This window comes from Rhyacophila brunnea, unplaced genomic scaffold (genome assembly GCF_057557595.1).
Source record: "Rhyacophila brunnea isolate RB1 unplaced genomic scaffold, BYU_Rbru_1.0 scaffold_7, whole genome shotgun sequence".
NCBI classification, from domain to species: domain Eukaryota; kingdom Metazoa; phylum Arthropoda; class Insecta; order Trichoptera; family Rhyacophilidae; genus Rhyacophila; species Rhyacophila brunnea.
The window spans coordinates 4693667-4720186 of record NW_028233339.1 but is presented as its reverse complement, the minus strand read 5'-3'; the positions used below and the strand labels follow the sequence as shown (position 1 = coordinate 4720186).

The 26520-nt window shown below is 32.1% G+C and overlaps 1 protein-coding gene across 2 annotated transcripts in view; it reads left to right on the top strand.

Annotated features, from left to right (window-relative positions):
• LOC147064393 (uncharacterized) overlaps positions 1-26520 on the top strand; it is a 601761-nt gene that overhangs the window by 173330 nt on the left and 401911 nt on the right. For both annotated transcript variants that reach the window (XM_085957691.1, XM_085957692.1), the window contains exon 2: positions 7754-7932. In XM_085957691.1, the coding sequence (XP_085813817.1) occupies positions 7885-7932 (48 nt within the window). In that variant the 5' untranslated portion in view covers positions 7754-7884. The remainder of the gene's footprint in view (positions 1-7753; positions 7933-26520) is intronic.

The following is a 26520-nucleotide window of genomic DNA, read 5'->3' as shown; positions in this document are numbered from 1 at the left end:
ACTGATTCGAATTCCCTGTATGGGCAAGTTTTATATTCTTAAAGCATTATCATAGTGGAACGATTTTCTTGTTGTTTTCTGGTAGACAGTGTCAGCTGTATGAGTGATCGATCTTCTTTTCAAATTATGTAATTATATGCACACCTGAATAACACCCTTATCTTTGAATACAACAATCCTACCTGGAACTTTGTAAGAACTTTATTTAGTTTATAAAAGCCTTACATTATTTTGATAGATATAGTTTTTTTATCATTCTGGTTAAAATAAGGACATTCAGATTCAAAATATAAAATACTAAATATTTGGAGATATAAAATAAGTACTATTACAATTTATTAAACTAAAACAATCATTTATAAAGCCTTTGATGTAATTTGAGGAATGTTTTTAATATGGTAGTCAGTGGCGGTTTTGCATGAAGCAGATGAATTGGTCTCTTCATAGGTAAAACTAAATAAATGTATACTTATAATATAATTATTGCTATACTTTTAACACCCATTAGTGATTAATCATATGGAAAAATGTTTACAAGGGGTCCCCAAGCCCGTTTGTGTCTCGTGCATCCACGCACCTAAAGCCGGAGTAAAAATAATAATATGTTGTATGTCAGATTGGAAATGAAACATCGTTGACTCTTTGCTTTTGGTTTTCGATACGAATTACATACTCGTGTGACATTTTTGTGATTGTTAATCTAAATATTTCGAATTCATTTTTATGGAATTTTTCATTCTCAGATAGCGTAGGTGTCATCAATAATTTTAATGATCCCACTCGGGCGATGTAGATATTATTCAAGTAGACATTATGTTTTTGAGGTTTTTCGCATATTTATATTTTTTTGATAAAAAAATGGCGGTTATATAACTATTCGGAATGTTTCATCACAACTGATACTATGTTGTACACTTAATAAACCTTAGCTTGTACAGCATTACTATGAGATTTGTAAGATTTCATGGTAACTACAACATGTTGTAACAAATACATGATATGTGGGCCAAATCTCTCTGAAATCTCTCGCTTTTGTATTCAGGGAGCGTCTCCCGTAGGCAACCTTGCCCAATGTATTTTGTATTCAACATCATCTCCTTTTGGGTTGTTTACTCAGTTGAGCGAACAGTGGCTGGATTTTTGTCACATTTTGAGGTTTTATTATTTATAAAAATATTATCATACATTTTGCACTAAGGCTTTTATCTTGTAATAACATAGAAAAGCTATAATGGTTTATTAAATCTTCATTATCATTTGTATCATTACTAACCATGAAATAACTTCACTTTGGTTTGTTATATAAGTACGTGGATAAAATTAATAACATTATCACTTATTTTATTACGCTTAAAAATTTGAAAGAACTGAATTTCTCAATATAAAAATTAGAACAGAAACAATTGCCGCGTTTATTTAAAACTAGAGACAATTTTATTGGATATGAAATTCTTTTTACCCCTTTTTACCATTTTATAATGAAAAGTCATTGCAACCAGCAAAGTTTCCATGTATACATTATAATATAGTTAAGCCTGACAAGATAGAGAGTAAGAATAACATAAATATAAAGAAATTACAAGAGAAAAATGAGGAAGAATAATGAATAATTAAATTATATACAAAATAAAGTAACATAAAAATGTATATATAAGTATATATATATATCTATTTACACAAAATTTTGGAGATAGCGCGTTTAAATGAAACAGGTGAATTATTAAAAGGATCAACGGTGTTTCGGTCAATGTGTCACAAATTAATTGTACTATTGTTGTATACATTCAATATATTCAATAATATGCTAGTATTGCACTGTTAGTATCTGTCAAAGAATAATGACGAGAATATCCTATAATTTGTTTTCTTTCACGACATGGTTAAAATAAACGATTCCTTTATTTTCGAATCAGTTTATTTTTCAAAATTCCATTTAATACATATTCTCTCTTTCTCTCTCATACACATTTATATATTGTTTTATCTCATATGATATATATATTATATATATATAAATCAAGACAGATATTATATAAATCTATTGCAATTAAATACGCATCGCACGTCTATTTTTCCATTACCTAAAAACCTTCACAATGTAAAATGAAAATCGAATGTTAAAATTATTAAGCTCATTGTAGTGGAGTTTTCAATAACTACTTCTAATATATATAAACCATAATTTATTCGGTTAAAAAGAGCTTTTACGGAAAATAAACCAGAAATTCTGCGGTTTTCACTGGGTTTTGGCGATAACGTCAGTACCTGGCATTATTTATATGACGTAGTTTATTGGTATTTTAATAACAGGTTGTTATTATAATCCGAACCATTAAATAAATATAACATGTATTTATTAAAAAAATATTGAAACATTTTCCCACATAAAAAGTTTGTTTTAATAAAAATAATAACTAACCCTTCAAACGCAGTGTTCACTTTTCACGATATTTAAATTTTTGTATAGGTATGTACAGTAAGTTAAAGGTTTTCAAATAATACGTCTCAGCACAGTGTGATGCTGTAGAAATATTTAAATATTAATACAGGTTAAATGCATAGTCGTAATAGTAGATTTGTATACTTTGTTGCTTTTTTATATAGACGATATGAAAATCTCTAAAAAAATGGTGTGTGTACTTATGTACGCGCGTTAGAAGTAATACTTCTTTGGCGTAACAAAACAAAAACAAAACTTGTGATAAACTAGATTCTTTGACTAGCTCTTAATTATCTTGTTAAATTACACACTCAAGAAAAAGGACCGCTTATTGGAACGCCGTTGGTTTATTTCTATACACTTTAACTTATATTACTAACTGACGTTTAATCGTTTGTTTACGTAAGGAATTGCGAATGGCCGACAATAATAAATTCGCTGCCTATGCAACGGAACAATTTTAAACTATACTATTATACTGTATATTAGTCACGATTGCAGCATCATACTGTGACGTAACGGTAGTGCGTTCGGCTGATAACCGAACAATCGGTGCGATCCAATCGAGTGCGATTTTTCGTGTGAAAAAAAATATGCGTTACATGTCACACGCCAAAAATACACTCTGATCCGATTTCCCAAACGCGACAAAAGAAGTATAACTTCAAAAAAGAAAAGCACGCAGCTTAGCAACTGATTCCAAAAATGATTACAAGAAGATGATAATAATAATTATGAAGAAGTACGCATGGATAGATTCAAGACTTTAAATCGGTAGAGGAAAAGAGCTCTGATTGAACTATCTTGAAATGTATTGATAACAAATATATGTAATAGGTTGTGTTTGTGATAATAAAAAAGCTCAACATGTTTTTGTTCCATTTGTGTCGACATTCCTCTGCGAATTTGGGCATTAGTAGTAATTGTAAATTAAAATTAGAATGGAAAATGAGTGCAACTGTCCTAGATGGATTCGAAAATTTGAGAAACTGTGTGATAAATAATCTCAGTGTTAATTTGTATTTTTATAGCGCCGTGAAAAAACAATGCAACAGTTAAATTTGAGGAACTGACATGGCCTATGATGAAATAACCCATTTCAATTAAATTTTTTTTTTAACATATTGTGGACATTACAAATTATAAGTTTAGGATGTTCACAATATGACATTTAGAAACAAACATATTATATAAAACAGTATTATATAAAAAAAGAGATAGATCAGTAGATAAATTAGATAGGTACAAGGAAGTACACCGGATGAGTTAAGCAGACCCTATTTTAAGAATTTATAAAATAACGTCCACCTAAACTCATTCTCACGTAGGTGGAATATATCAACACCCGAAGCAATTTCGTTGAACACAGTTATCGTCCTCCCAATTGGCATTACCAGTGGCAGGTTGGTTCTGCACCTTGGGAGAATAAACAACTGATGGTCTCTATTTCTAAGATAATTATCAGAAACACACAGGTCAACAGTGCCCAGAATGGCAGAGTTCTCATTTATACCTCGTATAAGTCGAAAGAAATACGTAGCTAAATAAAGATTTCTTCTAAATTGCAGACTGCAGTACGTAAGCATGCCTAAGAGAAAATCAGCTGGATAAAGCTACGGATAGTATCCATACAACCTCAAGTAAAGGAGTCTCAAGAATTTCTTCTGTACCCTCTCCACCATAAGGCCATACTTCAACTGATGCGGTGCCCAAACAATAGATCTACTCTCAAGTCTGCCTATGATGCTATGGCCATAATATGTATTATGAAAAACATATAGGACTGAATTAAAATACAAATTAAGTATTTTTTTCACGGACAATTCATGAAATCTATCAATGATAAAGTATTATTTGTAGAAATAAAATGTAAAACTTCAAACGTATTGTAATATAATTAAATATATTGCACTGTTAAAAATATTTTATATTTTATTATTCAGTAAATATTTTTGTCAGTTGTTTTAAGATCTGTCGAAACGTATGATATTAAATAATCCATAAAGCTTTCAATCAAATCTTTTTCAGTATACATTGTTTGTCGTTCTCTTCAAAAAGCTTTTTTAAACCACGAATATAATGTTATTATAAACATATTTCTTTAACCTTTGCTCTCCATAAAATCTATTGGAGTTTTACTTTTTTTTTTACTTAGAGGTATATTTTGTTTTTAATATTAAGTAAATTGATTCAATACAAGGGCCCAAAAAGAGGCACATAGTCAGTTACATTACTTTCACTTATTAGGTACTTGCCAGAAAACTTTACGTTTTTTTTCCATTATCTCTAATATGTATTCTACGAAATAATTTAAAAATACTTATTTGATATTGAAGAAAATTCAAACCATGAAGATTACATATTGTAAAAAGAAAAGAATGAATAGGTACGCATTATATTGTTTTTAATAGCAGGGGCGAAGACTCCATACTAGGAAATTATTTAAAGCCTACCTTCTTAAGAAAAATAGGTTTTAATTCCATATCAAAATACTTAAGTACCTATAATATAATCACTTCATTTTTTTTAAAAATTAATTTAATTTACCAAGACATTGCCGGATGTATAGGAAAGTAGGAATGTATTATAAAGAAGGGTTAAAATGTAATATGTAACAGCGCGACATCTGTCTTTAAACAAATTTGTCTAATTATTTGCCGTGAATACTTTTTGTATGCACTTTATGTCACGTGACCTTAGGATGTCTGAACCAGTCCATACAAAACTATTGGCGCTAATGCGTAAGCCTAAAAACTTTGTGTATATTATTTAAATAATTAGGTAATAATTATATAAAAATATTTCTATGGTATTCAATTTCATATAAATAAATATTATAGATTGTTTTTAAAAATAAAAAATAATTTTGAATGATTTTTGATGTGTATAAATGTTTGGAAAATACTTAATTGCACACAATTAAAAACACGTATCATAAAAATAAGTAATTGGTCTTCGACAGCCCTGGAGTGACTGTCGGTAACTTTGCTATCTTCTCAGCGACGCTAGCTTTGAATAAAAAAATATTCTCTGGGTGTTTCCACGTTAATAATCATTTTTTATATAAATTATTTCTTGCAGTGGCTTTACTTACCAACAAAATACAATAATTATTGTAGCTACCTATTTTTGTAAAAGTAAAATTGCGTTACTTGTTTGTAAAAGTGTCATTATATTTTCATTTCTTTTAATAAAAAGTCACTTTCTTTTTATAATAAACAGACATCACTATATTCCACTTTTTTTTTAAATATACATTAGAATTAAACAATATGTACCTATTTTTTTAATAATTATGTAATAGGTCTTACACATTCAAAATAAATACTATTCATTATAATGTTTTTTGGATAGCACATGAAATAAAAATGTAGTTAGATTTGTATTTCAACATCCTTCGTATGTTAAGCTTTCGGAAAATTTCAGGTTAAAACGTTATTAACATATTATTATTAAGTTTATATCGTGGCTATCCATCATATTGGTTGCAATATTTCCCACCAAACAGCTGATTAACAAATTGTATTTAGTAACATTTACGTATATTAGAAGATATCATTTTTTGGTCACCCCATATTTTATTCACTTTGACAGTGTTATGATTTAAATTTAATTAAGAGATCATTATTTACTTTAGACCAAAGCATTGTCGGCGACCTTTGAATATTACCAGTAGAGCAACAATTCCGGACCCCATGTAAAAAAATCATATTTTCAATTCTCAAGGGCAATTCTGTAGAGCGTCCCCTTAAACTCATCGGTCAATTTTATATTGTCAGTCAGTTATTCAAATTTTATCGAATTAGTGTGTTTCATCAATAGTAATATCGTATTATCTTATTATTTTCCGTAAATATACCTGACAAGTGTGTTCTTTTTTCTGATCTCCACAGCCTACCTTATTCCAAAAGTCATCTTTCGCCACTGATTAATAGTAGTATTAGTTACAATCTAAGTAACTATGTAAATTATTGTTTCAACACAGTGTTGAGGTATGCAGCCATCGTATCGGCCTGTACATTGTAGACGTGTCAATACATGAATCAATACTATGTATATTCTGCATATTATTTCACGTTGCCCTATATACTCGGGCGACGGTCATCGTATGACATTCGGACAAATAAATACACGGATTATTAACGCGTTAGTAATTGGCTGTCATGAAATATATAGTAAAATGATTAAGCCGATATTCACCGGTACGTTTATTCAACTTTTCATAATATATTTTGATATTTCCTTTGAACTGTACAAAAGAAAAAGGACGTAACCCACAGTCTTTTCAAAAAAGGTTTTTTTTGATAATGACATTGTACACGACTAAATACACGTTGCGTCCAAAAGATGTAAGCTGTTAATTCCGATGTATTATCTAAAATTTAGCTGACAATTAAAAAAAAAAAAGGCAGTGAAGTGGGAAAAACGACTTAACCATAATTTTTCTAGGTTTTTCTTTAATTAACTCAATAATTAATATCCGAATTGAGATATTAATTATTATGCAGTCCATGGTTATGTGAATGTCTCTTTTGCATTTTAATTTGTATCGTAAACTATAACAAAAACGTTTATGTGCCTCCCTTAAAATTTGATTTGTGTGGATTACATCTTTTTTCCTTTCTACAGTCGAGTAGTGACCTCCGTTAAATCAGCGCTTACCAAATAGGTTCTGGGTGTGCCTAAAAAAAGTGCTGTAAAATTTGATTTGTACGGATTACGTCCTTGTTACTTTATACAGTCGAAGCTTCCGTTAAATCAGCGCTTACCAAATTTGCTGTTTTTGTAAGAAATGATTTTAACAAACATTTTTAATAAAACCAACTAAAAATATTTCAATTACAATTAAAACTGTGATTAGTGAGGCGAATCATAAACAAACAATAATTATTGACCTAAGAATAAGGTAGTATTTTTTTGAAATACGCCATTTCTATTGGCATATATTCTAGTAATAAATATATAAATAGATAAGTAATATTTATATATAAAAAATTAGAATATATTACATAATAAAATTTTCATCCTAAAGCCGGAGTCAAAGTGATGAAACGTATAGGTACTCTACAATGTGTTTGCGGAGACTAGGATAACTGGGTCTATCTTGCTTTAAAGGATTTTTTCATTTCCATCGTTTCTTTAAACCAGCTTCTCTATTGCCGTCAAGAGAAGCATTGTTTTTAAAAACACATGGTTGGAGAGATCATGTCGCAGTAGAGTGGGAGTTCATAAATTTGAAAAACTTGAATTGAGATAAAACTGATATTAATTCATAATTTTTGTAAAATATAATACTTTGTTGTATTTTTTCAGGTCTTATGCGGGGGTGAGAGCGGGCAGGATGGGGCGGCAAAGGCAGAGCCCGCGGGAGCTGGGCTAGAGCCGCCCCCCCACCCCCCGCGCCCCGCGGAACGCCCCGACCGCCCCCATAGCCCCCTTCAGCCATGGAGCCCCACGACGCCGTCCGGCACAGGCCAAGGGCTTTCGACAAGGTAATTTCATTCGCAACAATACTATTACTATAATTTTTCAATTCTACAAAATACCAGGAAATAAATATTTCCTGGGAAGCATTTTTTTCAATTTATCCAAATGATATAGTACGTATTGTCGATTATTACGTAGGTACTTAAGGCTATACTTCAGCTGATGCATGGTCTAAAAAGATCGTGACTATGCGACGCGCGGATTGCGCAAATGTGCGTGCCGAACGAAATATAATTTGTCATAAAAATTCAACATGCGTCCATTTAATTTTATGTTTATTGTTATATTAGTAATAATAATAATAATATATTCATTGACATATTTTCTTTTTCGAGTACATGCGTAACGTTTTTTAGTCATCTTTACACGATATAAGAATATATTCCTCCGACGCCATCACAAAACAAATTGACGTGCTCACATCTCGACTGCTGCTCTCCGATTGGCGACGAGTGCGGAATTTCGTCCCACCTATTGTTGAAAATTATTTTCAGTTTCACTTATGTATGCTCTTTAGTTATAAAGCCTAACATACGACTTACAGTCGTATCAATTTAATATTATAACGTACTTAATATAATATATAATACGTACGTAATAATATGTTGTTTCTTTTCAAAAATAATACTTTAAGTACAAAATTGAAATATCCAACGTGATGCAAAAGTTATATACATACATCTTAACTTCGGTTACTTTATGGTTTTTATTCGTAGATAGCATTTATAATAATATAACAACCGAGGCAAACTAGCAAATTTGCAGCGTCGTATGGGGAGCGGGATAGTCCCGACTCCGCTGTAGGCTCATCAATTTCAACTCGTGACACTTGGTATGCGGATACACATGGCGCTAGACAGCAGAGCCAGTCAAACTTCTATCTTTAATTACGGTTGCAGCATCAGTCCCGTGCGGCTCCGTCTCGGAACGGAATGAGCACTTAAAATCACGTTTATAGTATCATGGAAGGTGACCATGCATATACATGTGCATGTGCTGTCGATACATGACGGGTGGAGGTGGGAACCTTGGTAGTAGTTGACTAAATACGAATTCTTTAATATTCACTAATTATTGGATATACTTTTTTAATAATAATGGTGGTTCTATTCGGTTATCAGGAATACAGCGGAAAACACATTATGAAAATACCCGATATACTGGATTATTTGTTAGTTTGGGTTAGTTTAGGTTAGGTTGGGTTAGGTTAGGTTAGATTAGGTTAGGTTAGGTTTGGTTAGGTTAACCCAGTGGTCGGCAAACCGTGGCTCGCGAGCCACATGCGGCTCTTTGGCTCCTTGAGTGCGACTCTACCACAAATGCTCTATGCCCTATTTGACATGGCTACAAAGAAGAAGCAAAGAAAAACGGAAGACGAAAACCGTGAATTTAAAGTTGAATGGATCGAGACTTTCGCGATTATTCAAAACTTAAATGGCATATCGACCTGTATTATTTGCCGTGAAAAATTGGTGCATAACAAGAAGTCAATTTTGGAGAGACACTTTACAACTAAACACGCCCTGTCACGTCATTCAGCACTAAATATCCGCCGCTTTCACTAATTGGACACTTTTCTGGTTTTTTGGGTGGCGGATTACTGAGATAGTACTGTATATAATTTAAGTTTAAGAAATTTGGCTCTCAAAGGAAATGTCAATCGTTGTACTGTTGATATTTGGCTCTATTGACTAATGAGTTTGCCGACCACTGGGTTAACCTAACAAATAATCCAGTTTATCGGTTATTTTCAAAATGTGTTTTCCGCTGTATTCCTGATAACCGAACAGTACCATAATGGTTTATTCGGCAAGTAACTACAGATTTTCTATAAGCCACCATTTAATTTAATAAAAATAACTGCAAAAAATGTATTGATGAAAATTATATTTATATAAGTAAAACTAAGGTCTTTTCCTCCACCAAATTTCTAAATATGTAATATGAAATCGGGGTATGAGTTAGGTAAAACGCCCCATGTTACATATTGGATTCGTTCTATCTTAAAGTTTCTCCCCATTGGCTTACGATACATAAACATTACCCAAATTATTAAATTTAGACATAATCCACCAAAATCGCTTATTCTCAAACAAACACCCTCAGGCTTTATTTTGTATTCAAGGATGTCTATCTTTACAACCTTATTATTATCGTATATCAAGGACTACAAAGTACCTACGTATTGTGAGCAAAGTCAATACGATATAAACGTATCAATTTTAGTGGATGGCCTTTCTCGGTGTTTTACTATAAAACTGTGGCAACAAACGAGTAAACAGATTAAAAAAAATAATATAAAATACTATACCCAGTAATTGCACAATTTATTTTTCAAATTTTTAATTATCATTTTACCACGATAAGGTCTGTTATGGTAAAGTGGTAAATTTCTTTTATTTTGTTAACTCTCAATTCATTGTGGAACTGCATTGTATTGTTGTTTAATTTAATATAACGCATTTTTTTTGTAGTAGTTATTCCACTTTTAATCAATAAATTAGGACCGGTTTCGTCCGCCTCAGAGGGACATTTTCAACTAAATAAGTTTTTTTTAAACAATATTTATCAACTAATCTCATTAATTTTAAATTAATTTGTTATTGGGAAGGTTTTATTGGACGGATAATTTATGTATCTATTGTTATATTATTTCTGTCGCTTTGGATTTTGTTTGATAAATATTGTTTAAAAACAAATGTATTCAGTTGAAAATGTCCCTCTGAGGCGGACGAAACCGGTCCTAAATTATTGATTAAAAGTGGAATAAGCACTACAAAAAAAATTAAACAACAAGGGTCGCAAATATTGTCCTATAAAGTCGTTGCTCTTGAGGTTACATGTAAATTGTACGTATTACATTTTGTCGTAGCACAGTTTACCGTGATCTGTCTTACCGGACAGAAAATCCCGTATAGCATTGAGATAAAAAAAACCCTGTTGTTCGTGGAGCATTGTTGTCAGTACTATTCCAGTTTTATTAGATTCTATAATAATACTTTGATATTGATTGGCAACAAATGATGGTGTCATTATAATCAGATATTTGATAGGTATGACTTGATACAAGAACCTATGATAATTTTATATAACGTCACTGTTCTGGCAGAAGACACTAATTCGAAAAAATGATATATTGAGTTAGTTATACCAAAATGTTCCTTATTTCAAACTTTACCGTCTGGAAACCTTCTTAATAAATAAACAGTCTTTATTTTAAAGTCATCATTTTTACGATTACTTAATAAACTCACATGATAGATCATTTCAAACATTTTAACATCTTCAAAGTCAAATTACTCAAAACTAGTATTCTCCAGTTAGTGTGTTCTGCCAGAACAAAGACGAAAATTGTACGATATTATGATTGCATTTCTAATTTACTTACCTACCTATTTTTCTGTCTTTCCCATGTATTCCGTTGGTTTTTATAACGTATTTTTAATCGGTTTATTTCGGTAAGGAATTGATTTACATATTTTATACGGTCATCTATTTCCGATAGAACAACTCAGGATTAACTGTGTTAAGGCAAACTGTATACGTACAAATTTCCGGACACGTGGTCTTGTATGTGAATCCAGGATCTGTAAAATTCACATGTTATTTGGACCAGCATAGATGTAATAAATTGAGTAAGTGCTAAACTTCTTCGTGAAGCAACTCAGATCTCGCACCGGATTTTAAGCCAGTTTAAAGGGACAGAACTGATATAAGGTTCATCTTCTATTTCTAGGATTGCGGGTTGAAATCATGTAGCTGTGCCAGACTCACACATTGTTTATTTTTAATCACATATCCTCCCCTTAGTTGGAGCATATGGACATCACGCGGCGCCTCCAAGAATTCCTGTCGCTCGCCAGTCTTTTTGCTTCGTTCCAGGTCAAACCAGCATCCCGTAGCTCCACCGTATATACTCTATAGATAGTATTTAGTGGCCTTCCAGGATGCTAGAATCTGATCGGCTTGAAGAACAGGCAAGCTAGGTTGAGGTTCTCTTCTGGCATCCGCAGCACGTAGCCGAGTCAGGTCCAACGTCGCCTCTTCAGTCTCAGGATGATGAGAGGCTACTTGGTGGGTTCTATTATCTCCTCGTTGCTCCTAAAGTCATACCACCGCATACCCAGTATCGGTCGCAAATATCTGTTTTCGAAGCTCAGTATACTTTCGTAAAGTGCCATGATGCGCTACCGTAAAGCAGCGCCGTCGAATAGGCGGCATTTGGTTTTGACCGAGACATTTTAATCCTAGACATTCCGCATCGAGTTGAATGTTGGTCAAGCCATTCCCATTTGAATAGCGAGCTCTTTCTGCAAAATGCCATCTCCCGTGATGTGTACCTCCAGGTACTTGAAGCTGTGGATGCTCTCGATGTTTTGTCCGTCGCTAATCAGAAGGAAATCTAGATCAGGACAGGTGCTATTTACCTATTACACAAAACATTGGTTTTCTTCACGTTGATTTTCTATGTGTAAATACAAATTTAAATAATTGAATGCTTTAATTTTGGAATCGAACAAAAGTTTTTTTGGCGGGTAAGATATTTTTTTCTTTATAAATAGAAATAATTTAAAGTGACGTCAGTGTTTGTTTTATACATTATTCTTCTTGCCATTTATTTCGTACTTACATTCATGAGACGGGTGATGTTAGAATGAAGACATCACCCGGAGTGACAGGAAGAAACTCGCGAATTATTAATGATCTTCGTCTCTCTTAAAAATAACTGAGATGTTTGATGTCAAAATTCAGCGAAACATGTTTGTATTCTTTCATCGAGACGCTCATTTAGAGTCGTTTAACCGTAAGCTGCTTACGCGCTCTCATAATAATGTATTTAGATTCCATCAGCTGTTTCCGCTCATTTTATTATCTCAAGTGCTGAGTGGTTGCGGTTTTTTGTTTTATCATATTATTTAGATTAGCGGTCATACAATACACACTATATTGATAGATTCATTACATGATATTGTGAGCTAAGAAATATAAATAAATACTAACTACCAGTGGCGAAGGGTGGAGGTACGCTGTTAAGATCCGCCATAAATAGTGCACACCAAACTTTGTCAGTCATACGTATTAGTTTTCATTGAAATAATACTACAATATTTACAGATATTGTTGGTTAGTTTTTAAAATTAAATTAAACCCTGCGAAAACCAAGCCACAATAGATAATAGTCAAAAAATACTCGTCCATAAAACATCTAAAATTATTCAATTAAATCGTACATAACTTTGGATATTTTATAGATAGAATAATATGCAGGGCTTAATGAATTAAAAAAAAATGAACCAACAATATGTCTAATATGTATTCATGAAAACAAATAAGTATGAATGAAAAAGTGTGCACCATCTGTCGTATCGCCCATTTTTTCTTAATTTGTAGGTTTATCTTTGATATTTCAGATACCTATATACCTACCTATGTATTAATTAATACAGTTGAAATTGTAAATTATCCAAAAAAAATTCTCAAATTGCAAGCTTCATATTTATCCGCTAGGTGCCTCTGGTAGAAAGGCTGAGTAAAGACATCACCTTAACTGAATCTATTTTTTTTTAAGTGGGACTTCTGGCAACGCTGTTCTCCATATATTATTTAAAATCATTTTTAGGTATTAAGCACGTAACTATAAAAAGGTTTGCCATCCATCGCTGTCCAAGATCCAATATATTCCTATTAGGGGAATGGGACAACTGGGCGCCAGAACAATTGGACGCCGCACTGTCTCTGACATAAATAGACGTTCGTTACGATTTTATACAGAAAGTAGACGAGGAATTTTAATGTAACTTAACATTTAAGTTAACATAATGTTTTTATTGCGGATTAAGAATTATCATGCTTGAGGCTTTATATAAAAAAAAGAACTCTCTTCTCGCTGAAACTTCAACATATGCACAATTAAATCATTATTTACGTGTGCATATTTAAATTCTAACCAAGTATTAAATAACAATATTAAGTATATATTTTAAAAGTACTTATAAATAATTCATGAACGTCTATTTATTTTCGAATTGCATTCGATTGCATGGCGCCCAGTTGTCCCGGCGCCGAATCGTCCTAGACCCCCTATTAGGGCTTAACCGGGTGGCATATAACTTGTATTACAAAACTACTAACAACACTAACGAATTGAAATATTGATATGATATTATAACATTTTTAAGGTGTTTAAGCATGTATGTACATACATACATATAATTATAAATATCGATAATATATACAAAAAGTTAGTAAACTATAAAGATAAATTAAATAAGGCAAAAGTAACAAGACAGCGAGTAGAAGTTTCCTAAATACCAATAAAACTAAACGTCTTTTGTGAGCTTTTTAAAGGGAAACTTCGTGCTTTCCTCGCACATTCTTTCAAAAGGTTCCAGCATTACCCAGGTACATTACTGCTTTCTACGTGACCTGTTGAAGTTTTCCCTCTCGACCGGCAGAATGAAAACCTTTCGCTATCCGCCGGTGGTGTATCACGGCGCGAATCAAAATGTTTCAAGTTTTTTTTATTGCCGCAAAAGTTTTTTTTTTTTTTACATCCACAGCAATTTTAGTTGCCTTCGATATTATTTTTGCTGACAATAACAACTGTTAGAATTATATTCGTTTAGTTATAAATATTTAATACAATGCAATATAAAATGGTACAGTTTATAATGATGTCGAGTTTGTATTTGTAGCAGCCAGAAATTCGCGTTTTATTGACTTGATAATCGTAATGTAAAAGATTGGTTGTATTTAGTCATGAAAGGGTAAAAATATGTACATATTAATTTATAAGGTTTTACTTCTATCTCAGATTTTATTTTTAAAAGTAGTTGGATCCGACAAAACAAAAATTACATAGTATTATTATATTTGACCATGTCCGATACCAATCAGATCACACAAGCCTGTATTCTGTGGAGGTTTGTATTAACAGATTTTTGTTTTCACGAGAAATGGATGTTAGCCACTTGCTCAACTTATTGGGTCCATAATCTGACTCCAACCACACATTGATAAATAATATGTCTATTTGCCAGAACCATGACTTGGACATGAAACCCACGACATTATAAGCCGATGCTTTAGCCGGTCGTTTTATAATTGGTTAAATAAAAAAATGTAATTAAAATTTTATAGCAACAGTACAGTTCAGTTATGAGGAATACAGCGGAAAACACATTTTGAAAATACCCGATATACTGGATTATTTGTTGGTTTGGGTTAGTTTAGGTTAGGTTAGGTTGGGGTTAGGTTAGGTTAAGTTAGGTTAACCTATCAAATAGTTAAGTATATCGGCTATTTTCAAAATGTGTTTTCCGCTGTATTCCTCATAACCGAACTGTACTGAAAAATCTTATAAGCATTTCTTTTCAATAATTATTTGCTGTAATCTTTGTATTTAAATAATTTTGCGGTTTCAAACATCTTTTCTTAGGTCTGTAAATAATATATCATTTGAGGTAATGCCTCCAAAGCGTATGTTTTAAGAAATTTTGGTTAAATTGGGTATCGGCCCGCATCGATGATTTAATTAATAAAGCATACCCACCTGGTATCGTATGTTGAGGGTTCAAGTCAAATTCAGTCAGAAAAATAAAATAATTGCTTAATTAGTTTATAATTCACCTATGATTAATATTCAATTGGAAATAACTCTTCTAAATAGCAATTTTTAAAAAAATAATATCTTATTTGAGAATTTTATTACCCTATAATAGATAGGTGCTGCCAAATTCTGGATCAGATGACCCCTATCTTCTACAAGTATTAATACAATATATTATTAGTTTTTAAATGGATTCATTAACTTTGTCACTTCACCTCATTGCCGTTCGCTCTGTATCCTTTTTATCCGGAACACTGCTTAATACAATTAATCTTTACGATGCAATCATACATCACCTCATGGCCCAACAACCAAGGGCGGGTCCTAGCCTTGTCCAGTGTCCTCCAGGTGTTTCCGTCTGCTGATATAGCATCTCTGCTGACACCATTCAACCCACTGAAATCTTGGAATCGCCTCGGCGGTTATGCACTGTCCATTTTTGCTACATGGAGCTACCAAGTTTAAACAATGTGGAGATGCATTCTCCTTGAAAGAGGTTGTGTCGAATACACCATTATTTTCTCCTTCTAATATGGGCCCATATATTCTACGTAGCACCTTCCTCTCGAATATATCGAGCACACGCTCGTAGTCCTTAGTGAGAGTCCAACATTCCAACGCGTAAGTTACTACTAGAGAGGATGCAAGACTTTAGTTGATTTTGTAGACTAAAGTAACACCCGTTTTCTGCACGACGCAATCACACAGAATACAATTTTCTCTCTCATCAGCCCTTCAGTGTTGAGAAATAAGTTTTGTGATCTTTCTATGTGTCCACAGTGGCTATGTGAAAATATTAATAGGGATGATGGATTACGGTTAAAAACGTATGACTTCCGGCACAGCAAAATCCAATATTCGAGCCGGTATCCCTGGTCGTAACGATTGACAAATTACTCTGAGCAACGTTGCAACGGAGCAACTTAGCTAATCGGATTCCTTTTGACATTTTTAGAGCAATGTTTACATTTACATATCTACACTACATTTTCATCATAAAACATATCATATCTTGATAATGGCCTCTGCAACGAGCCCGAAACGTCGAGTAAAGAAGGAAGAAGGACACACGATGGAAACCTAAAACTCTTCTACAATAAAAAAAAAACAACCGTGAAAGCCTCAAACATTATATACCACCATATACCTTGAATACGTTGAGCATTTTGTATTTTTTGTTGCTTGTTAGATTTACTCCATAGATACATGAACATGGAAAACACTAAAACAATTAAAGCAGTCTAAATAAATATCAATGTTATTAAAATACAATATTAACGACATGACCGATAATAACTCAATTTAGGATGTATTAATAATTAATACGTATTTCATACAAAACCTATACAAACATGCAATCATTATGAAAGTATTTTTCAAAATACAATGATTTTAATAGCCATTATTGTCATTACGGGCATTCGAATAAACTGAAATTATTATTATGATATCAGTTAAATCCATCGGGATGTTAATGATGTTATTATTCGACATTTCGAATTAGCGAACTAACATTTTGTTTTGGGATTTATAATGTAAATAACATGTTTGTTTTCATATAAAGGATAGTATTTAATCAGTAATCACAAACAAAAAATACATTTGTTTAACATTATTTAATGTCGAAAACAATTAACTTTTCTTACGAAGTCATTATATTAATGATGTAAAATAATTTAGTTGTAATAAATTTACAACTCGACAAAGCTGACCATAATCGATGATAAATTAGTTTATGTTAATAATGTAAATCATGAATTTTGAAAATCAGAGTGCATCTGTGAATAAAACCTTTAAATATTAAAAGACTAATCCCGGAAGTAAAAAACTACGAATATCAAAGAATTTTTAATCGAGATAGTAGTCTTATGTAGGATTTTTTAAAGTTTTTTTACTATCGAACTGTTACAATATGTAAAGGTTCAAATAGACTATATGACGATCGGGCACATATATGCTAAGAGCGATTTAGTGTCTATGATTCAATTGAATTTATTTATTTTTAACATATTGTGGACATCACAAATTATAAGTTTAAGACGTTCACAACATGACATTTAGAAACAAAGAAATATAAAACAGTATTACATAAAAAAAGAGATAGATCAGTATAGAGATAGATAGTATGTTATTAAACAGTAGAAATATGTAGGTACATACAAAAAATATAAATTAGATAGGTACAAGGAAGTACACCGGATGAGTTAAGCAGACCCTATTTTAAGAATTTATAAAACAACGTCAACCTATACTCATCCTCCCGTAGGTGGAATATATCAACACCCGAAGCAATTTCGTTGAACATAGTTATCGCCCTCCCAATTGGAATTACCAGTGGTAGGTTAGTTATGCACCTTGGGAGAATAAACAACTGATGTCCTCTATTGCTAAGATAGTTATCAGGGACACACAGGTCAACACTGCCCAGAATGGCAGAGTTCTCATTTATACGTAACTAAATAAAGATTTCTTCTAAATTGTAGACTGCAGTATGTAAGCATGCCTAAGAGAAAGTCAGTTGGATAAAGCCACGGATAGTATCCATACAACCTCAAGAAAGGAGTCTCAAGAATTTCTTCTGATTGATTATACTATGTCCGACATATTATACATACATATTGTATGACAGATATGACATCGTATTTACACTCTTTGACACCCTGTGACACAGGATGCCAACGTGAGAAACGGGTTTTTCGGCATTTATAATAATATGACCGATCGTCATAGAGTCTATTTGAGCCATAAGAGTGGTTGTATCAGTAATAGATATTTTTTTTATTATTCTATTGGTAGCTCTTTGTTCACACAACCTACACACACATTTCTCAGTAATTTACGCGATTATTCATCCTAAAAGTAATACCCAATGTATTTATTTTGGCTGTTTCCACATGTAATTGAAGAGGAGTATCTTTCCACTACTCCTATTCAAATTTCTGCTTTGATTCGGTCATATATGAAATGTCAAATTTAATACGAATTTAATTATACACTCTCCAATCCTATGAAGTACTCTAGGTTTATTTTGTCAATATTTACACATAATTATAATCGTGCACTAATTGGGTGAATCAGAAATTATAGTGAAATGTCATATTAAAAGTGTGAAGTAGAGGTGAGTTGGAAATACTGTCACCAGTTTGTGTACTCAAGTTTCGGATGAAACTACCCATACTCAGTATGTGTGGCCCAATAAACTTATTCCAAAAACTTGTGATGATATCATCGCGATTCGTTGTTCTGTGCACTCGCCAGTTGGTAGACTTTCAACACTATTGACATTAAATGCGCACAAACGAGATAGCACTTGAATATAGGTATATTTTAATTTATTAGTCTATTGAGTTTGAATGTATGAATAATGGGTCATAAATTTTGTGTCGCAGCACAGTGGTGAGATGACGCACTGGCTTAGGCTTGTTAATATGACCGCGCAAAACATGTTTACAATTAAAAAAAATCACTGTTATTCATTTTTGTTAACAAGAATAATATTGTAACCTAACAGAAAAACAACTCATAAATTTAAAATGTGTTTAAAATTTTATAATAAATGGGATTTTCGACAAGCGGAGCTCAGCGTATTTTTAACGATTCTATTGAAGCCGATCCACAGTCTGGTGCCAAAATCTTTGGTGCTCCGGCTTCGCTCCTGCTCCAGGTAAAACCCCATTGCTCCAGTGATCCGTGCTCCTGCTCTGTTCCGATAGTACTATAAGAGCCATTATTGAACATTTGTCGTAATTAAGTATGGTACCTTTAGCATAGTGGTATATGTGCGTGGGCGCGAAACCGGAGAGATGCAGATTCCATTCCTGCGGAGTGTCTTACTTTTTTCAAAAAGATTTTTTCTATTGTTTATAATGTATTTTCTCAGTGTTTTCAAAATTATGTATGTTCAATAATTAGAATGTTTCATTCTTGAATCTTGTGAATTATTTGTTGAATAAAAAAAAGTAATTAAATACAAAGTACCTATTAGCAAGTTCAAGGGAGCTACAACACAATAATATTTTGTTATAATCTCTAAATCCTATTTTTTGCATTTTACTGAAGATTCCACTTAATGATAATAATAAGATAATTATTTTGTATGTGGGTACATAGCAGCGACAGTTTGCAAAACTTATTTTAATTTTGACATTAACTCCATTTAAAATTCTCTCTCTCACGATGGATTAATGGAGAGAAAACTTTTAATCCTTTATCCAGCTTCCGTGATAGGTTTTTAATCTTTTGGTGCAAACTCACTCGTTATTTTAAATCTGACTTTCCACGACGTTTGTATTCTACATTTATTTTAGTCAACTTGAGAGTTTCGTTTCGTTGTGAGCGCTGGTTATTCTATTATTTTTATTTTTGTGAGGAAATAACAAAAATATGTCCGAACGTCAAGAACCACTATAATAAGACGAATACATATTTTCGTTCGATTTTCGTGACGGTTTTTCCATTACACTTTAGTGGAATTCACTCTACCACACGCACAAGTTTATTCAATAATCTAGTATAAATAACTGTAGGTAATATTTAAAAAATCCCATACACATTGTCTGGTATAATATTGAGTAGGGTAACGGAGATAAAAGATTTGGGTGTATTGTATGATGCAAAGTTCACTTTCAATCAGCATATTCTTGACATCAGTACTAGATCTAGCATAATGCTTGGTTTTGTAATGAGGGTTTCAAAATCATTCGAAAACGTCCGAGTGCTACGTACATTATACGTATCATTTGTGTTGAGTATTCTTGAATATGCCAGCATTATTTGGAGTCCTAATAGGTCCATCCACACAATTAAGTTGGATCGAGTCCACAATAGATTTCTTAGATTTCTCTACTTAAGGACATACGGGTTCTTTCCTTATGATAATGACAATAAAATGAATTTCCCGACTCGTTTTCTTCTGGGTATGCTATCAATGAAATCCCTGTCTACCCGAAGAGTGATTGTTCTTTTAAAGCATTTCTTTTTACTTCTTCGTGGGTTCATTTACAATCCGTATATACTGGCAAATATTAATTTTCATGTTCCCACCAATATCACTCGTAGCACGGTCTTCAAGATACCTCGTCGCAGGACAGATGTTATGTTTCATGATGCTGTGTATCGTGCAATTAGCTTTTTTGATGACACCATAAAGGTTGATTTGTTTTTTATTAACTATATAATGTTTGTGGACGTATTAAATAGGCTAAATTTATAATTGTATACATTATCATATTTCATTAATATTTACACATGCTGTCTTTTTATTGTTATTTGTAATTAAGATATGTTTATATATTTGTATTTATTATGTATTATGGCGCATTGGCCAATAGCTGTAATACCGTAATACTCTTTTTATAAATAAATAAATAAATACGGGCTATTTCGGATATTGGCGATGGCACATATAAAAATTCTGCAAACTTACTCACTTTTTTTCGATTTTCGGGCACTTAGTGCGTATTTTATTTCGTATATTGAATTTACTGATTATTTTTTACTACTTTGACAATGTGTCTTAGTATAATTTCATAATATGGGCCTACATAGAGCGGAGGTTTATATATTAGCCACTTGCTCCTACTTGACCTATTAGGTCCATACGCTGACTTAAACATATATTGAAAAACAAAATAGGTATTTGCCAGAACCAAGATTTAAATCTTGGACCCACGACATTATAAGCTGACGTGTAAGCCGCTCGGCCATATTTTCAAAATAATAATTAATCAATCTCATGTTGTTTTCTCACAATGTTTTTGTTTTTTTTAATTCATACATATCATGGTGTTAATAATAGCACTATCATATTCAAATAGTTACATTACAAACATGAGAAAGGACGTTAAATTCGTAGAAAAGTAATACTAAATATATATAAACAGATAAAATAATACAGCATTGAAAAAGTGCATTGATCAGTTTTGTAAGTCTCGCTAATTTTTCCTGACACAAAGATAGATTATCTATACCTACCGTTATATATCATTATATTCAACGAAATTTATTACACATTATTTTTTTTATCTAATGAAGACTTAACGAGATTTAAAAATGCGACATTCTTTATTGAGCATAGGTATCTATATTTATTATAATTTGGTATAAGTGTTATTTTAAAATTTGTTAAACCAAATATTTAATAAATCAATATTGTTAAGCGTGAAAGAGATTGAAATTCAGATGAATAATTCAGTAGAAATTATTAATTGGCTGATTTTTAATGGCCAGGCACTCAACCATAAAATTAAATGGCGGTTTATATGAAGTTTCGCTGTTGCGGCGGTTATTCGAAGCCAGCCGAACGACTCCCCAGTGCTAAATTTGTGTGGTTATTTTATTAAACTTGGCTGGATGGAGTACAAGTGACCTTAGGATAGGATTAAGTGTTTCTCAAACCCCACTGAAATATTAATTGCCTACCTATTATATTATGAGTCCTTCACAGCTAACGTCATTCGTTATCCACACAAACTGTACTTGTTTCGCCTTTTCAATCGATTATCATTTAAATTCTAATTGATGAAAGTTTTGTTATATTTAATTCATTCACCATCGTCACTACAACTCTATGTCTGCTGAAAGCTGCCTCCACTGACGTAGCTTAATTAAAGCTGTACCTACCTCTCTTTAACCACCGTCCTTCAGTTCAATGGAAGAAAAGCTCTTTGGATGATTCAGTTTGATGTTTTCACCTCACTCTCATAGTTCACTATATAACGCGTGTTTTTTTGACCATATCCGCTCCTCGGGTAGAGCATATCAACACTACAAGGCGCTTCCAACAATCATTGTCACTCAGGGGCAACTTTGTTGTAATTTTATCATCTTCTAACGGTTTTTAATATAGAAATATCATAAACGTATGTAAATTATGAAATATATTTAATTTAGATTGAAGACTACGTATTTGGGGGGACATGCTCGTCGAAGGTCAAAATTGAGTTTTTATTGTATTTTCAAACCATGATCCTGGACACTCCTTAAACGTTGTAGATAATCTATTTATATAATTTTGAAGCCTTATTATCCTTTATAGTTATTTTAAACATTTGATGACTGCATAAAGTATTTTTGTTACATAAACTAGTATTCTTTTAAACCTCTCGTTCTAATGTTTTAGAATATAGTCATATTTCGGTACATAACTGTGCAGTGGTGTTAAGATTTTTTACGTTTATTAATTTTTAAACGCATTTATGAAACCATCAGTATAATTTATTACGAGATAATTTTTGTAAAATATTCACGATAAATATTGATAATCTCTGTGATCCCAAATTTGACAAGAATTATTGAATAAGATTATAAAATATATTTTTTTATCGTAAATATTTCACCAAATAATGTTCACATTAATTTTACTAATGGTTTTGTAAATGCGTTTAAAAATTAATAAATCTAAAAAATCTTAACACCACTGCACATGGATGTACTGAAATATTACTATATTTTAAAACATTAGATCAAAAGGTTTAAAAGAATACTATTTTATGTAATAAAAATACTTTATGCAGTCATAAAATGTTCAAAATAAATATAAATGATAATAAGGCTTCAAAATTATATAAATAGATTATCTACAACGTTTAAAGAATGTTCAGGCTAATGCTTTGAAAATACCATAAAATCTCCATTTTGACTTTGGGCGTGTGGGCCGTTAATATAAAAAATGATTCTGTGTAACAGTGTAAGTATTAAAATTTAACAGAAGTCTTTGCATTTATAAAAGTATAGTTTTATATTTTATGGCACGCCATTGATAATATTCTTTAGTGACGTAAAAATGTAACTAATACAGATTACAGACCTATTTCGAAATTTTATCGAATCATGTAGGCACTGAAATTTTCACATTACTTTTTGTAGAAAATACAAAATATCATGTGATATAATATTATTGTAACTTAGTTTACTATACATTTTTAAGTGCGCGAAAGCAGCGTAGAACGTATATCATATCATCACACTTTGGGCTCAGACTGGAAAATTGGGTTACCTAAAGAGGTCTCTCAAAAAATTGGTATAAGAGGATAAAAACCGAGCCGTCTGGAACACCTTGGTGACCATTGCCTTTATCATAAGGTCCTGATGATTTATATAACGTAATATTGCATTTTCTGGCATATTTAGGGTTAGAATTTACAGAATAAATTTTTCTTCTTATATCTATTGAGAAGCAAATAAAATAGTCATTTTATGAAAAATAAATGAATTATTCATTAAACCCATATATCTCAGATTCAGCTTTATGGTCCTTAGTGCCTATTTTACAACGTTTTTCTTAGCTCGTATTCTTATTTGTCCGGTGGTTCTTTGTCCGGTACAAATCTTGCAATCGATTTTTAACTAACTTCCCGACTAGCTAGACATTTGAAACTTTTAGAATACATCATAACACGATGCTAATGCATTTTTAAATACTTTTAGCCATCTTTAAGTAGAATTGAATTCATTTTCAGTTAATTCTGTTATGTATGAAAAGTTATTTCGACACCATTATTGGTTGCTAGGGGTCTGGGGTCCTAGCAACTAAATTATTAATATATACGTGCGTTACTATGGAAATCAATATGACATGTCAAGTACATTTTTTTTTTGATCGTTAAAGCCAGTCAAGTCAAGTTTATATGGTTCAACAGAATTTAAAAACGTTGTATATAAAAAGTTCTTTTTATCTTGTAATTTTTTTTTTGTTTCTTTGGTAAACAGCATAACAGGCCGTGAAGCCCAATAATAGTGGTAAAACTCCCAGGCTTGAGGAATTTACTTAATATGTAAATATTTTCGACCTCACCGGGAATCGTATCCGGAGCTCCAGGATGGAAGGCTTGCACCTTACGCACTGCACCACGAGAGCCGCCTTATTTCACGTAATTAATTGTAGGTACTAAAATACTACACTCCCCGTTACTTGAGATGATTATGTTTCTTACTTCGACTGAAAAAAAAAATGTTTTTCCACTCAGTTTATCGTTCGGGTTCAGAAATGTCAAATAAGCTTATGTCCAATTAAGCTTACGTGTTATCATAGCGATAACATGTCGCGAACAAACTTAACGCTATGCATTCAATGCAATTGGCGTAGAATATTTGACCTGCCTCGTCAGATACAATTAATCTGTCACTTGGTAGGATGAATGAGTGATTCATGCACGACCCCTATTGGTAATTCATGATATTATAGTTGCTCGTATATTAATCGTTAAGGGTGAGTCGTGTCAGTTGACCCGTAATATACAATGGCGTTATGCGCTTTTCGCTATGACATGATTAAGTGTATGCAGTGATATTTAGTGTTTTAATGATAGCTCTTACACATGTTAGAATTGGTTAATTACCATGTTTTTCTTAGCTCGTATTCTTGTTTGTCCGGTGGTTGTTTATCCAGTACAAATCTTTCCGACTAGCTAGACATTTTAAGCTTTTAGAATATACCAGAACATGATGCCAATGCATTCTTTTAAGCCATCTTTAAGTAGAATTGAATTCATTTTCAGTTAATTCTGTTTTGTATGAAAAGTTATTTCGGAAGAAATCCGTAATCCAATCCACTATTATTGGTTGCTAAGGGGGTGGTCCTAGCAACTAAATTATATATAATATATACGTGCGTTACTATTGAATTCTAAATGACATTTCAGTATTCTATATTTGTTTGTTTGTTGCAAAATAGCAAAAAAATGATTTCTTGACATTTGCCTTATTTGTCCTAAATTATTAATACAAAGAATTGTCAAGCTTATATTATGATTCAACAGAAAATTTAAAAACGTGGTATATAAAAAGTTCTTTTTATCTTATTATTATTTTTTAAAGTGTTTTAGTGCTAATATTATGTCATTATCAAATTTAAGTTCAATGATAATGCTGTCGTTATGTACAATTTTATTTTGACTACTAGGTGGAAAGTTCATCCATTGGTGTACGAAATCATGTCTAAATGATTAGGAACAATGATTTTCGTAAACGTGCCTCATGATAAAAAATGCCTGTTCTCATATAAAGTCGTACCGAATCCCATCTTCGTAATTTTAACGACAGCTAAAGAAAATGTCTTGCTTATATAAAAGTATATAAAAATATAACAATTAAAGTAATCCAAATGACCAATGGTATTGAAAATCTTTTTCATGCTTTGCAAAATGTTTGCCATCTCATCATTATCCCATTCACTGCAGACCTCTTAATCACTATTTAATTACTACATTTAAATAACATGCTAATTATATCGAATGTCATTAAGTTACAGACTTACAAACTTATCTGTAGAATGGCCAAAAATTGAACTACGAACTGCAGGACGCCATTTTGAAAATTTCATTCGAATGTCAAATTTTCTCCAGTTACGATCTTGATTGGGTAGTTTTCGACAGTTGCTACCCCATCCCATTCTTCGGATAAGTTTGTAGGTCTGTAATGTATGATTTAATTAATAACTATTTTTTCAATGCGAAATTATTCTAACGACATTAATGTAATAAGCCTTTTGATATAAGCCTTAAGTTATTGGTTTTGTTCATCTGTCATGTCGTCATTTAATTTTGAAATAAGAACTGCGCAAAATGTATCGTATTTTAGGTTTAAAAATTTGGAAAATGTTAATAAAAAAGATATTAAAATAAACACGTTGTAACTACCTATACTAGGGGTTTGGGTCCAAATCACGAAGGCCGGAATCCCGAAGGCCGAAATTTCAATACAAGAGAGGCAAAAAAAACAATTTTTTGTAGAACAAATGGGTTTTTGTCTTCTGTAAAATTTTGCGCAATTCAAGATAAGTTTTAAGATTGCGCAATGATTACTGTTTGAATTTTTTATTTTTCGGGATTTCGGCCTTCGGGATTTCGGCCATTCGGGATTTTGGCCATTCGGGTTTTCAGCATTCGGGATTTCGGCATTCGGGATTTCGGCCTTCGGGATTTCAGCCTTCGGGATTTCGTCCGGTACCCTTATACTACATATTGAATTGTGGACGTATCGATTT